The sequence below is a fragment of the Pollachius pollachius genome (assembly GCF_949987615.1).
Source record: "Pollachius pollachius genome assembly, chromosome: 12".
In the NCBI taxonomy this organism is placed as follows: Eukaryota; Metazoa; Chordata; class Actinopteri; order Gadiformes; family Gadidae; genus Pollachius; species Pollachius pollachius.
The window spans coordinates 5,293,699-5,307,848 of record NC_136945.1 but is presented as its reverse complement, the minus strand read 5'-3'; the positions used below and the strand labels follow the sequence as shown (position 1 = coordinate 5,307,848).

The window sequence follows — 14,150 nt, the reverse complement described above, 5'->3', positions numbered from 1 at the left end:
TTACAAACTCAGCCAGAAGTAGTAATCTGTATAAAGTCTCTGCAAAGGTTTTAAATCAACACTGTGCATTAGGCTACTGTAGAAATACATAATTGTAAGCTTCGTCCACTCGCGCAAATTAGCCTTCTTCGGTAGACAATCGCTGTAACGAAACAGAAAACAAGGGAGTTATTGATTTCCGGGCCAGACTCTGTGCAGTCTCCCCCCAGAAGTTCTGCTATAACATAGCAGGACTGCTGGATCCAAGATAAATGATCCAGGCAGGATCCAGCAGTCCTATTCATCTTTGGTCCTTCTCATCTTTGGTCCTACTAAGTTGAACTTCTTGGGGCAGAGGCCACGGAACCTGGGCCCGGAACCAGGGCCACAGTGGCATTGTCTTTTTCTCTGTGAGGAAGGTTCCTCAGTGAGTGAAATGACCCGGAAGTATCAGGGGCAGCCATGATAAGAGCTGTTCAAATTCTCTAAATGCTAAGGAAAGGTGCTTCAATGCTTCCTTTCTTAACCACTTGTACACTGGACCATCCTCTACGAACGGGCTGGAGATAATGCCATCCCACAATGGCTTGCAGCAGGAACATCTAAAACGACAAATCATTCTGCCGTTCACATAAACAAATGATCAACATGACCAAAGACAATTATTTTACTACAATCATACTAATTGGGATCTATCTCCATAAATATGAGTGGACAGGAGTTTGAGCGTGAGTAACCATTATCAATTGTGAAAAATATTTCATTTCCCTTCTGTGTATGGGAGTCTTTAACTTTGTTTTTTTGCATGAAACGACACAGTAAAAACGCAAGGGGCAAAGTATGTAAAAGCTGCAGTTTAAGTAGTCCATCTTCGGAACATTGTAGTTTCATCATGGCGGACCCTCGTCCAAAACATCCGCCGTCGCACAATGACGTACCTAGTGTAAATGCATTGGGATATTTTAGGACGGCTGTTGTCTTTTTCCTAAAGCCTGAAGAATTATAATTCACATATTTCCTTGACCTTATTATGCTTTCTATCGAGGTCAAGGAAAAGATCAGATGTAAGAGATGGACCTAGGACGTAATTTATTTGACTATCCGACGGCAACACATGACTGCAAGGGATGGAATTTCGCCGTTTCCTACCGGAGATTACAGTTGGCAGTCTCCAGGCTGTTGATTGATTGATTTTAATATATAAATAATTACAGTTTACTGGAGTTGGAGGACTAGTTTGGGTTTGCCAATTACGCACTAAATAGGCTATCTTGCAACATGATCGATCGAAACAAATATGAAGCGATGAAAGTCGAATCAGACTTTAGATATTAATCTCTAACATTCAGTTAGATTTTTCAGAATGTATAGTGCATAATGCATAGTATGGGTTTTTATTACCTCTTTTAGAGGAAATCGGAAGGTGCTCTTATCAGACTACAAAGCATCCTATGCTATAATTATAGCTTCACCTTAATTACCTAAAACGTGTAAACCTCGAAAATAAATACATTCTCAATCAAATCTAAATTATTATGTCATGGATGATTTAGATAGAGATATTGAATACATTTGCAGTGATATAGAATAAATTGCAGATACGTTCTCACTGAACTGAACTGACACTGAAGTAACAGTGATGAGAGCACAAACACACACACACACACACACACACACACACACACACACACACCCCACACACACACACACACACATTTTGTATTTTTGATATAACAAGATGCACAAATCTGCATTTTTAACTTGTGTCTTGTAAAATTGTATCAACACTCACGTTCAGAACTTTATCGTGTACCGCAGTGTAAGCTATTACATTAACACATATTGCAATGTAAAATACTCCAAGTACAATTTAAATACTGATTTAGAATTTCCATATTTCTCTGAACAATTTTAAAAACTCCTCTAGTTGACGCAATAAATGAATAATTGGTTATAATTTGGTTTCGGAGTACTTCAGCGTTGAGAAAGTTGGTCGTTTTTGAGCCTGTAGGAAGGGGTGAAAGGTCCCGTATTTAAATTACTTGCGCATGCGCATCGGTGTACAGACGGGACTTGGTCTGCTGCTCGTGTATTTCTTTCTTCATTCTGCTAGCAGCTTCTCGCCGGTGATTTAACTCTGCTCATTTCTCACTTAGTTTTTTTTCTTCTCAGTCCGACCAAGCATAGGAAATGAGTGGGGATTACTCCCATAACAACAACCAGGTAATACAAAGCATGGCTTATCACCTCTCTAAAGTTTGACTCCAGTTAAATCCGATTAATTTATTTGATGGTGTATTATGTGGTTTGGTTGACAGGTTGGCTAACTGTTACCAGAGCTAACTCGCGCTAGCTCGGCATGTTTTGTAGCCATCACATTTGATTGTAAGACTTTGCTTAACAACACTCAGTTATATTTGTTAATTAAAATGAAGGCCATGAGAGAACAATGATGTGTAAATATCTCGATCACTGCATCAGTATAAAACGATGTAAGTATAGCTCATTAAGTGAGCTTTGCCTCTCGGCAGTAAAGGCTAGACACACTTTAGTGCCATGTTACCAGCCAGCGTAGCATGCTAACCCTAGCAGGCTAACCAGCAAGCTAACTACTGCCTCCCTGCCGTCCACCAAGTTTAAAGTTAGTTAGCCGGCTTTCAAGCTAACGCTATCTAAACATGCTTATTTTTTCTACATTTTCAGATTGACTGTGCCCCTCGAAACAACGGTGAGTCCCCAATATTGTGTCGACAATACAAAATGATGACTCAAAATTTGACGCGTCTACACAATTTCATAACGTTAGTTCTCAGCAGAGGACAGAAATGGCGACCAGAGACTAAGTCCTCTCCCTCTCTCAAAAGCGCCTATTGTTCAAAAAGAAGGGCTTCAAAAGGCATTTCGGGCATTTATTCACTCTAATGGGTCAATTGTTTTAGTACATTCTGACGTATTTTACGTGTTAACATGATCCGTTTTTCTTTTTAGTGTTCTCAGATGCCACATTTGTTATCTGAAAGTGAGGGTTTGGGGTTTGCGGACTTAGTCTCTACGCCATTTTCTTTTTTCGCTCTAGCGGCCTGGCTCTACTGTAGCACTGAACATGGGCTATGGAGTGCAGATGGCTGTCTGGAAGCGAAACGCGCAGGGACAATACTCGATCCACTCTCCATCGTGCAGGTTTAGATAGGCCTTGCACGTTGTTTAAAGTAAACGTTGTTTCCGAGATGGCGTTTAAATATAAAATAGTTATCCATGGTTTTTAGTAGCATTAGCCATTGAAACCAATCTGGCTACACTTGCCTTGTGGGGCAAACAGTTTAGTACAGGGCACACATTGACCACAGCATCTATATAGATATTTATAATGTGTCTGTGTATATATAGATGGAGGCTTTTCCATGGGATGTCCCTGATCAGAAATTAAGCCCCAATTAACTTTACAAAAAAAGTATTCTAGAAATTATTTAAATGTATTTATTGTGTGCCTTTGTTTTAATGTGGATGGTGCAATATTTTATATGTTCTGTCACTGCCCAAGGCAGTCTATAAATACAGATGTTATAGGGCAAATTAGTTCTGGCTTTAGGTGATGGACTTCTTGGACACTGTCAAAAACGGTTGTCTACGGATAACTCTAATTGATATATTTTAAAGGAGACATATTGTGGCGTTTTCACAACAAGTAAATATAGTACTTGAGTTCCAGAAAACATGTTTTTGAAGCTGTTTGCTGGAAATAGCTTTTAGGAAATCTCGCCTACCGCTATTCCTCTCTGTTTTAGTCCCTTCAGAATGCGCTGTTTCTGGTGTCTGTAGCTTTAATGCAAATTAGCTGCTGCCCATTGACCAATGAGCTGTCGGACTGAACCACAGCATGGAGGAGAAGTTTGCAGACTCCTGGAGCTCTATATCTAAATATAATAATAATGATGATATTATATATGTGTATTTATATAATATTATATCTAATATCACGGCCAAAAGCTATGTGCGTCTCGGATGATATTATGAATCAAAAAGACTGCGTCAGATGTCTCTGGCACTTTCACAACAAGTAAAGACTCGTAGTGGGGGTTATCTCGGCTATGCTCTGATTGGAGGAGAGCGGGGAAGTGGGAGGTAATATTCAACTGTGTCCCCGTCCTACGTAGGAGGGGACGCCGAAACTGACTCACTCTTTTGGTAACGGGGTACTTTCAGAAATGCATATCTCACTCAAAAAAACAATGTACAGACTTTTTCAAAGTTCAACACCCCAAATCCCAGGAAAAGTGTTGTTTTCATATGTCCCCCCCCCCCCCCCCCCTTTTAAGGAACACGGGGACGGTTTTCCTTAGTCGTGTGTGTTGTGCTGCTAAACCAGCAGCTGTTATTATGGTCTAAATAATCATGTTCTGACTTGTGCATGTGTTCCTCTTTGTTCATAGCAACCTTTTAGAATAGATGACAATATACCAGCAAATTAACTGTCCATATTATAGTTTCCCATTAATCTCAACATTCCTCTTCATTAATTTCATCAGTCTTTTAGGTAAGGCATTTTGACTACCTACCAAACCAAGCTTATTTTGTTAGCAATAGTAAGCTAGTAGTTATGTTTAGCTGAAGTATTGGGTATAGATTCATCTGCATGTGTTTTCGGTTTAAGATTGATGGGGCATGATAAGCTCCGTCAGTCTATTTGGCCATCATTTCTGTACATCTGAACCAGAGAAATTGTGCAATCAATGACTGTTTCCTGCTTGCCGTTAGGAGGGTTTTCTTAACCTCTGCTAAACAACAGGTTTTTTTTAAGTTAAGAAAATGCATAGCTGGCTTTGTTTGCATGTTACAACCTGTCCTACATTACATATCGGTCAAATGTAGTGACCGTAGGGGATGCTGTCTTTCCATAAAAATGCATTTCACCAAATTATTTTGTTGAATGGGGAAAGAGTGGACTTAAATTTGTGAACATTTTGTTTGTCATACGTGGTTTTATTAGTAGTTTGCATAAAAAAGGACTCGCCTTCTCTTGTTCCTGTATTGTCTCAATAAAATAACACAATGTTGTAATGAGGTAAAGCTGACGTCCATTTCCTTCATCCTAAGATCCTCACAAACATAAAGACAAGCACAAAGAACATAAAAACAAGGACCACAAGAAGGACAAAGAACGTGAGAAATCAAAACATGCCATCAGGTAGGGCTGATATCCTATTGAGCAACTACATAATTATGTTGCGTTCTAGCAAATGTTTTTTTGTCTGCTGGACCTGGTTAGGAGCTGTGCTGTGTGAATACTCATGACTGTCCTCATGACAAACTTGATAACCAAGTTTGTCGTTGCGTCATTGGTATTGAAGTCCAACCACTCTGTTATCAAAGCAATCGTAATAATCAAATTGACGTGGTGTTTAAGTTCTGCCATAAAGATGTGTTTTTATATTGTTTGCCTCTAAAACTCCAGTGACCACAAGGACCCTTCTGATAAGAAGCATAAGGACAAGGAGAAGATGAAGCACAAAGAAGGCAATGCAGACAAACACAAGGACAAACACCGGGACAAGGAGAAGAGGAAGGAGGTGATTATCATACAAATTCAATTTGGCAATCATTGTCGGCCTTTAGACCTGGCTAACTGGAGGCTTTTTTTTTTCAAGCTCCATCTACCTGTTATATGTATAATACAGTAGGAAACCTTTTTTTGAATGTATTTAAGCTAATGTGTAATTTACTTTCTAACGTGATGCATTTCTTTCATTGGGTAATAGGTGTCCTCATTCAAGCTGGGGTTGACACATTCTAAACAAATATGGCTGACATTATTTGTCGTAATGTCCTTCAAGTACTCTTGTTATCGTAAATTTAACCCAGCGTCAATAGAGTCAAATCGATACACATCCCTCCATGTAAAGCCGAAAGAGGCTCGAAACCATGGTTAGTTTGTATTGTGAGTTGAGTTACATGGTACCACCATAATAATTTGCCCACCTCACTCTTGGGGCTGCAATTTGCACATCTCACTGTGAATCATGCTCTTGGGACTGCAAGGGAATAGAGGATATAGCTAAATGGACTGTGTGCTAATTCAAGATGTACAAAAAATGAGTACTATGAAAATTGGTTTTCCAATAAGAGGACGTGCTGTGATTAATGACTGAGCTCAAGCAGTAATGTTCCAGCCTTTATTTATATATAAATTCTTGACTATTTTCGTCCTTAATTTTGATCCTCATTTTCAGGTGAAGTCTGCCGACGGCAAGGTCAAAAAAGAAAAGGAGAACGGCTTCTCCAGGTAAAGCTTGAGACATTTCACCATCCACTGCCTTTAGCGATTGGCACACATCTTTTAAAAGAATGGGAGAGGATTGATTTTCTGGGATGTCTTATTTTCCAGCCCCGGCCATGTGAAATCCGAGCCCGAGGATGACTTTTACCACTCTCCCAAGCAGGAGAAGTCTCTTAAGAGGGAACGTGATGAGGACTTTGAGTGAGTTTAATCAGTCCAACTTAACATTGTACTAGCATTGGTGTTTTGTTTTGTCATGTTGGATATGGAAGCCCAAGTTGCACCGAGGGAGCTATTTATAAAGTTGAATTTATTATCAAATATTTTGTTAAATGTCTAGGATGAAGGTTGGTTTGTTGTAGCCACCCTGGCTAACTGTGATAAGTTTCCTCCTTTTCAGGTCAGAATTCAAGCCCAAGAAGATCAAAATTGAAAACGACAAGGCCAAGGGCAAAAAAAGGAAACAAGAAAATGAAGTAAGAGACATTTACTGTGGTCATGAGTGATAATGCATTTGAGGTTGGATCTTTATTCGCAGTAGGATCCCATTGATTGATGCTCACGCCCTCCTGTCTTTTGTTTTCAGGACGTAAAGCCTAAAAAGACTAAAAACAACAAAAAGGGAGAAGTTGCCGATGGCAAGAAAAAGGGCAAGAAGGAGCCGGAGGAGAAGTGGAAGTGGTGAGTTCAAGGACTCGTGTGTCCGTAGTGCTTTTAAGCTTTGCATTCCATACATGGTGGTGCAACTATTTTGCGGTGGGTAGAAGGGTAACCGTGGCGCTGTGTGATGCTCCCAGGTGGGAGGAGGAGCGCTACACAGACGGGGTTAAATGGCGGTTCCTGGAGCACAAAGGACCCGTGTTCGCGCCCCCGTACGAGCCTCTTCCTGACCACGTCAAGTTCTACTACGACGGTTTGTCTTTTTAATCCCTTTTTCAACAAGTCTTCACTGTGCATGTCTATAACCTGATTATTGGTCTGGTGGTTGATCGTTCACCATGATTTCACATGCGGGGTTGTTGGCTCAAAAAATAAACCAGACCCAAGCACATGCTGGTGCAAAACCTATTCAACCGGATTGACCAACCGCTGCTCCTCATTTCTTTATGATTCAGACGGATAACTTTCTGGTTAGGATACCATTGGGTGGGACGTTTGGCCTTGGTAGTTTTGGATATAAAGAGCTTACTGACGGATATTTTGATGTGTTCACCAGGTAAACACATGAAGCTCGCCCCAGCAGCTGAAGAGGTCGCCACCTTCTTTGGCAAAATGCTCGACCATGATTACACCACAAAGGAAGTCTTCCGGAAAAACTTCTTCAAAGACTGGAGAAAGGTAGGAATGAGAGAGGCAGAGAGAGTATTCACATCTAATGTAGTGTCTTTAAATATTTTCAAAGGAGTTTTATTTTGGGAATCGTGCAAGATCGGTTTTTAAGAATGCAGTCTTCTGCTTGTCCTCAAAGGAAATGACTTCTGAGGAAAAAAGCAAAATCACAGATCTGAAGAAGTGTGACTTCAACGAGATCAACGACTACTTTAAGGCCCAGTCTGAGATCAGGAAGGCCATGTCTAAAGAACAAAAACTGGTGAGCAATGCGTCCCATTACATGTTGAATTATATTCGTTGTTGGTATAAAATCTAAGACCAACCTCTTCTGCCGTTAACCACGTGTTCTTCTGTGTGGTAGAAAATCAAAGAGGAGAACGAGCGGACCCTGCAGGAGTACGGCTTCTGCCTCATGGACAACCACAAGGAGCGCATCGCTAACTTTCGCATTGAGCCCCCCGGGCTCTTCCGGGGCCGCGGGGACCACCCCAAGATGGGCATGCTGAAGCGCCGCAGCCGGCCGGAGGACATCATCATCAACTGCAGCAAGTGAGTGCCCCTCCCTTACAGTGGAGGACGGGTTGTACACGGAGGGCTTCGTGATCACTGCAAAAAACATGATTGCTATTGATTGGCCTGATATTGAGATTAGTATTCATCGAATAGATTATCGATTCAATTTGCCAACCTGACCACCCATTAGCTGACACCTTGATGACCAGTCGGTCTTTCTTGGCCCAAAGACAATATTGAATGTCAGTTATTAATTAACAATGGCAGAGAAAACATCTGCATAAAATTGAAATTGTGTCACATTGTTTTGTGTTCCGTCTAGCGTTAGGACTCCTCACGCCGAGCATAATTGTAATTCTAGCACTCTTTATGGCAGTGCTTGTGATTCCTATGGCTGCTTATTGCGGAGATTGAAACGGTTTGAAGTTGTAAATATAGCAGGCGTACAAAGAAAAAACAACATTTTAAATCAAATGATTGACTTAATTCAATTAAATATGAAGACTTAAGTAAATGTAGGCCTTATCATGGTGTGTCAATATTTTGACTTGAACCCCCCCCCCCCCCCCCCCTGTCTGCTGCCGTAGGGACTCAAAGCACCCCAAGCCTCCCCCCGGGACCAAGTGGAAGGAGGTTCGCCATGACAACAAGGTCACGTGGCTGGTGTCCTGGACGGAGAACATCCAGGGGTCCATCAAGTACATCATGCTGAACCCCAGCTCCAGGATCAAGGTACACACACATCTATCGGTCTTGTTAAATCTAAACTGATGCTGGAAAGGGTTTCTATCAGTGAGGGATTTAACTCCCAGCCCATCTCAAATGCCTCTCACACCACATAGCGCAATCTATGAACACCCATTTTGTATATAAATTGGATCTTCTGACCTGTTTTTTCTGCGTAACCTTCCGTGATGTGGCACTCTTTGGCTCATTGGCGTGCGACTGCTTCCATTTGTTAATCTCATGTTGGCCTTTTTAAAACCCCTTTTGATACTGTAATGGTTCTAAATCAGAGTCGTGACTATAAAGCGACTGTCTGCTTTGTTAGGGGGAGAAGGACTGGCAGAAGTACGAGACGGCGCGTAGATTGAAGAAGTGTGTGGACCGCATCCGGAGCCAGTACCACGAGGACTGGAAGTCCAAGGAGATGAGGATCCGCCAGAGGGCCGTGGCGCTCTACTTCATTGACAAGGTGAAGTCCTGAGTCATGGTGGAAACTAGAACCCAGTGCAGGGGGGCGAACTGACTGTGGGCCATCTACTGGAGGAATATGGTCCTGACGGTTTAACTGACGCCCTGCTGTTTGCCCGTGACCAGCTGGCTTTGAGAGCGGGTAACGAGAAGGAGGAGGGCGAGACGGCGGACACGGTGGGCTGCTGCTCGCTGCGCGTGGAGCACATCAACCTGTACCCCGAGAAGGACGGGCAGGAGTTTGTGGTGGAGTTTGACTTCCTGGGTAAAGACTCCATCCGCTACTACAACAAGGTCCCTGTGGAGAAGAGGGTAAGGATGGTGGATGTGCGCTCTGGAACATTGCGCCCCCTTTTTTCTTTTGTTTTGGTCTAAAATGTGTCCTTTTGTCTCTCAGGCTTTCAAGAACCTTCAGCTGTTCATGGAGAACAAGGCCACAGAGGATGACCTGTTTGACCGGCTAAACGTGAGTGCATCACACCATCACGGTCAAATTTAGAGCCAACTCTTGAAGGGACCTTTGTGATCTCAGCCGTAAGTATGTAGTGGGGTCTTTTATAAAGCATGATGTCTTGTGTGGTGTATAGAGCATGTTCTCTTCCTCCAGACTTCCATCTTGAACAAGCACCTGCAGGAGCTGATGGACGGACTCACGGCCAAAGTGTTCCGTACCTACAACGCCTCCATCACCCTGCAGCAGCAGCTGAAGGAGCTCACCAGCCGTAAGCACCCACCCATGAATACCGTCTCCGGCGGCAGCCCATAGAATCTCTTTTCAGAGCTGTTCAGAGACTTATCCCCAAGCCTAATTCGGTGGAAAACCCGTTTTGGCGAGGCCTTCATTTTACAAGCCTATACCTGGCTGGCAAAAGCTGCCTTTTCATTTGTGGAAGCTGCACATTGCAGGTGGTCTTTAAATGATGTGCATAAAAGTTATGAGGCTTTCTGATATTTTTCCAGCGGATGAAAACATTCCAGCAAAGATCCTATCCTACAACAGGGCCAACAGGGCTGTGGCTATCCTGTGTAACCACCAGAGGGCAGCACCCAAAACCTTTGAGAAGTCTATGCAGACCCTCCAGGCGAAGGTAAGCATCCATCAGTACATCTTGTTCTAAAACGAACGCTAGTGACTGGTCCGTGTTTCCACTCAAGTAGAGATTGTTGATGTTAAGCTTTTTTTTTTTTATTGAAATGCTGTGCCCAAACCTTTAACTCCTTCATTTCTGAAATAAGATATAAGCTTTCATAATGGATCAGATATATTAGAAATATTCTTATTAATTTATATTGTAATTTAATTTGTCGTATAATATAAAGCATGAATTTCCTGAAGAGGGCAGTCATGTGCAGTTGTTTTAACATTTCCCTGCTTTTAATTATTTTAGATTGATGCAAAGAAGGACCAACTTTCAGACGCCCGGAGAGAGCTGAAGAGCTCCAAAGCGGACGCTAAAGTACGGAGAGACGAGAAGTCCAAGAAGTAAGTGTATCTGAAAGATGTGCAGAGCAGCACAGATATTGGAGAAGAACGACACGCCTCCCTCGGGCAACGCACATGCTCACCTCGCTGCTCTCCTCTTCATCAGGACGGTGGAGACCAGGAAGAAGGCCATTTCCAGGATAGAGGAGCAGCTGATGAGGATGGAGGTGCAGGCAACTGACCGAGAGGAGAACAAGCAGATCGCACTGGGCACCTCCAAGCTCAACTACCTGGACCCTCGCATCTCCGTGGCCTGGTAAGACCCGTTCCACCACAGCATCGAGATAACACCCTCAAGCATGGTGGGCTGTACAGAGTCCCTGAGCTCTGACAGCTCAAAGCTCTAAAAAAAAAACAAAAAAAAAACACAATGAATGCAGTGGACCCAAAATGGCTGCTCCTCAGGATGGAAATGGCTGACCCCTTGTGGTTTTCTGTGTCCTCAGGTGTAAGAAATGGGACATCCCCGTGGAGAAGATCTACAACAAGACCCAGCGGGAGAAGTTCGCCTGGGCCCTCGACATGGCCGAGGACGACTATGAATTCTAAGTCAAAAAATGTCTGCGATTTTACCTAAATGACGCGCTCTTTTAACAGACATCTTGTTTTTAGCTTAAATGACTTTTCACCCGGTGGCCAGACCCAATGAGGGCGAGTGTGTGGGTTTGCGTGTACGTGTGGGTTTGGGTGGACGGACGGGAGTGGCCAGACGCTGAGGTGGCTGGAGTGCGTTGTGCTGCCTGCTGACCTGAGGCGATACACTCATCATCGGAGCTTCAAGGGTTTTCCTGTGGTCTTTGCGATCCCCATCCTACACTAATGCCACACCTCGCTCACATGCACACAATGGAAGTGTGGGGGGGAGGGGGGATCTGGAAATACCTGAACTTTGAACTCTGTGGTCCTTATAGCTACTGTATTCAGCAAAAAAACACATGTGTAATTTTATTTCTGTCTTGTAAGCCCACCCATGTAGTATTAATGAATTCTATATTTTGATAGAAAAAGCTAAATCAGAAATTCCTTAAATACACCCAGGCGCCTTTTTTTTGATGAAATGCAAAACTCTTGTTTTGAAGTGTGCGTGTCTGTGTGCAGGAAAGGGATACAACAAAATCAGTGTGGGTGACTATTTAAACTGGATTGTGTTAACATGTAATAACGTAAAATGCTGGGACAGGGCGACGAAATACTGCAACCATGTCGATATTTAACAAGCAGAATGTGAATATTAATTTACAGCCTCTATCAGGGATGTCTTTTTAAAAAATGTAAATGTGAACTTTTTTTTAACCAATTAAGTTGCCAGCGCCCTCAGAGTCTGTGCGTAGGCCTGTCTACATTTGATTTTAACTGAAATCATTTTAATGATGACGAGGAAAAGAATATCCCTATTCTGTTACTTGAAGATGATATTTTAATGTATTTTAAGTTGGTCAATGGAGATTCTTTTATTTTTTTCTCCCCTTTCCTGACAAGGTGTTAGTGAGAAAGATTTCAACTTTGCCAAAAAAAAATACCAATCTGTTACAATACAAGGCAGGTTTTTCTAACAATGTATGACGGAACAGACACGTAACAGTACATTTGATGTGTGATAGATTTGCGAAATGTTCCCACTCATGAAACAGGAGGATGATGTTTGTCTGTAACAAAAAAAAATCAACGTCCTCTCCCTGTACCATGAGGTTTGTCATGGCCTCTGATCATTTGGGTTTCTACGCACCGCTGTAGGTTTCCAAATCAATAAAACCCCTACAACTCCAACGTTGGCATTCTTTTTGTGTTTTTTAGTTTATTGTGCTCCATGTCAACACATGGTTTCTGAGAGCAGGTTCTGGCACCCCTAACAAGAGGGCCCCAGAGCCCTAAGATGCATGTTGATTTTGGACTTGACGGCTGGGGAGTTGCTGCCAAAATCATTCTTGGAGAATCTGCATATTTGCTTTAACATCCATCTATAATCTTTCTGTGGAAAAATGTACGGCTGTTGGAACGAGGACATGCGTAAATTGAAATGTAATGTTGGTATGGAATCTGAAGTGAGTCAACGCAGAATCCTTCTATTGTTATTTCATACTCCACCTCAGGAAGGATTTCATATCGTTTGCAAGCATCTGGCATACCGGTTTCCAAATTCTTGGTGTTTAAATCCACTGTTGATTTTTCATGGGAAAAATGTTCTAATCCTCATTTTCATAACCTTTACCCTACATAACATCAACATTTTATTTTATTTGGCAAAGGTAACCTCCGTGTGATTATGCTTTCTGCTATGGTAGCCACATTTTTTTAAACTGCAGAGGTGAATTCTTTTTAGATAGAGGACGACTTGACACTAGGGGTCACTAGACATTAGTCTCATATTTACCCCAAAAGCTTTGATTGTTTCTACGACCGGCAACCCTTAACTAATTAATATGCACAGTTTTTTAAGTGTGAATCTCACTCGTAGAACTCGTAGAGTGTTTGTAAGAAGATGGGGAGGCGTTAATGCTTGGTGAGTATTCTGTTTATTCTGTAAAGATTCAGAAGTTTAGAAAGGATGATACAACAGTGCTTTATGATCAAGAGTATTTCATAAAAGATTTAAGTGATCTTAACACCGTAAGTCCAGATTCCATTAGTCTCAAACCAAAATATTTTTTGTAACATTCGACACAAGTGCATACACTGCTGGTAGGAGAGTGACCTCCAATTTCACTTTGGATGGTATAGCACCGTTCTTAGCTTTTTAGCAGCTCAACAAAGATGCAGCTTAATAGGATTTATGTAGTGAATGTATGTTTTAAAAGAACACAAGAATATTCAGAGGAGGGGAAAAAGCACCTCCAAATTTGGCTCTCTAGCTACCATGATATCTCACTCTGTCATGTCAAGGGGTCAAATTGATTATTTTTGCAATTAACAACATTATTCATTTAGTCAGAAACAATAATTGATACAATTACAGCTTAAACATTTCCAAGTGTACAGAAAGCAGCACAAGTTATTATTTTTCCACAGATATAGACCAACAGTGACTATTGTTGCACGGACAACTTATTGTTGCACTGACAATCTTTTTTTTTTTTTGGAAAGCGCAGCAGCTGAAAAGCTAGGTGATAGCCAGAAGGTGAAATAAACACATGGACAGAGCTGAGTAAGGCAACTTTAGCGTGACAGGCTTCTCTCCACATTGGGTTTGCAGGGCAGTGTAGTGTATTGATCTCCACAAAACTATCAATATGCTCACTCTGGGGCAGTGTGATTTTAGCATTGCTGTCTTCTTTTCTTTTTTTATAGTGCATTATATGGTTATAGTCTCTTGTGTGTAGCCAACATTTATACAGACCTAAAAAAAACATATTTTGATTGCATCTGGACTTACAGTGA

At 41.9% G+C, this 14,150-nt stretch overlaps 1 protein-coding gene across 1 annotated transcript; it reads left to right on the top strand.

Annotated features, from left to right (window-relative positions):
• The first annotated feature begins 2,092 nt into the window (after positions 1 to 2,092).
• On the top strand, positions 2,093 to 12,536 carry top1a (DNA topoisomerase Ia). Its single transcript, XM_079748370.1, has 21 exons — positions 2,093 to 2,202; positions 2,683 to 2,707; positions 5,074 to 5,164; positions 5,432 to 5,546; positions 6,207 to 6,259; positions 6,362 to 6,454; positions 6,654 to 6,729; positions 6,840 to 6,934; positions 7,051 to 7,166; positions 7,470 to 7,591; positions 7,722 to 7,844; positions 7,947 to 8,134; positions 8,686 to 8,830; positions 9,150 to 9,293; positions 9,419 to 9,604; positions 9,690 to 9,758; positions 9,900 to 10,014; positions 10,253 to 10,380; positions 10,681 to 10,775; positions 10,882 to 11,031; positions 11,222 to 12,536. Exons 1-21 carry the CDS (start codon positions 2,170 to 2,172, stop codon positions 11,322 to 11,324), a joined length of 2,265 nt encoding a protein of 754 aa, XP_079604496.1. The 5' UTR covers positions 2,093 to 2,169; the 3' UTR covers positions 11,325 to 12,536.
• Positions 12,537 to 14,150: the final 1,614 nt, after the last annotated feature.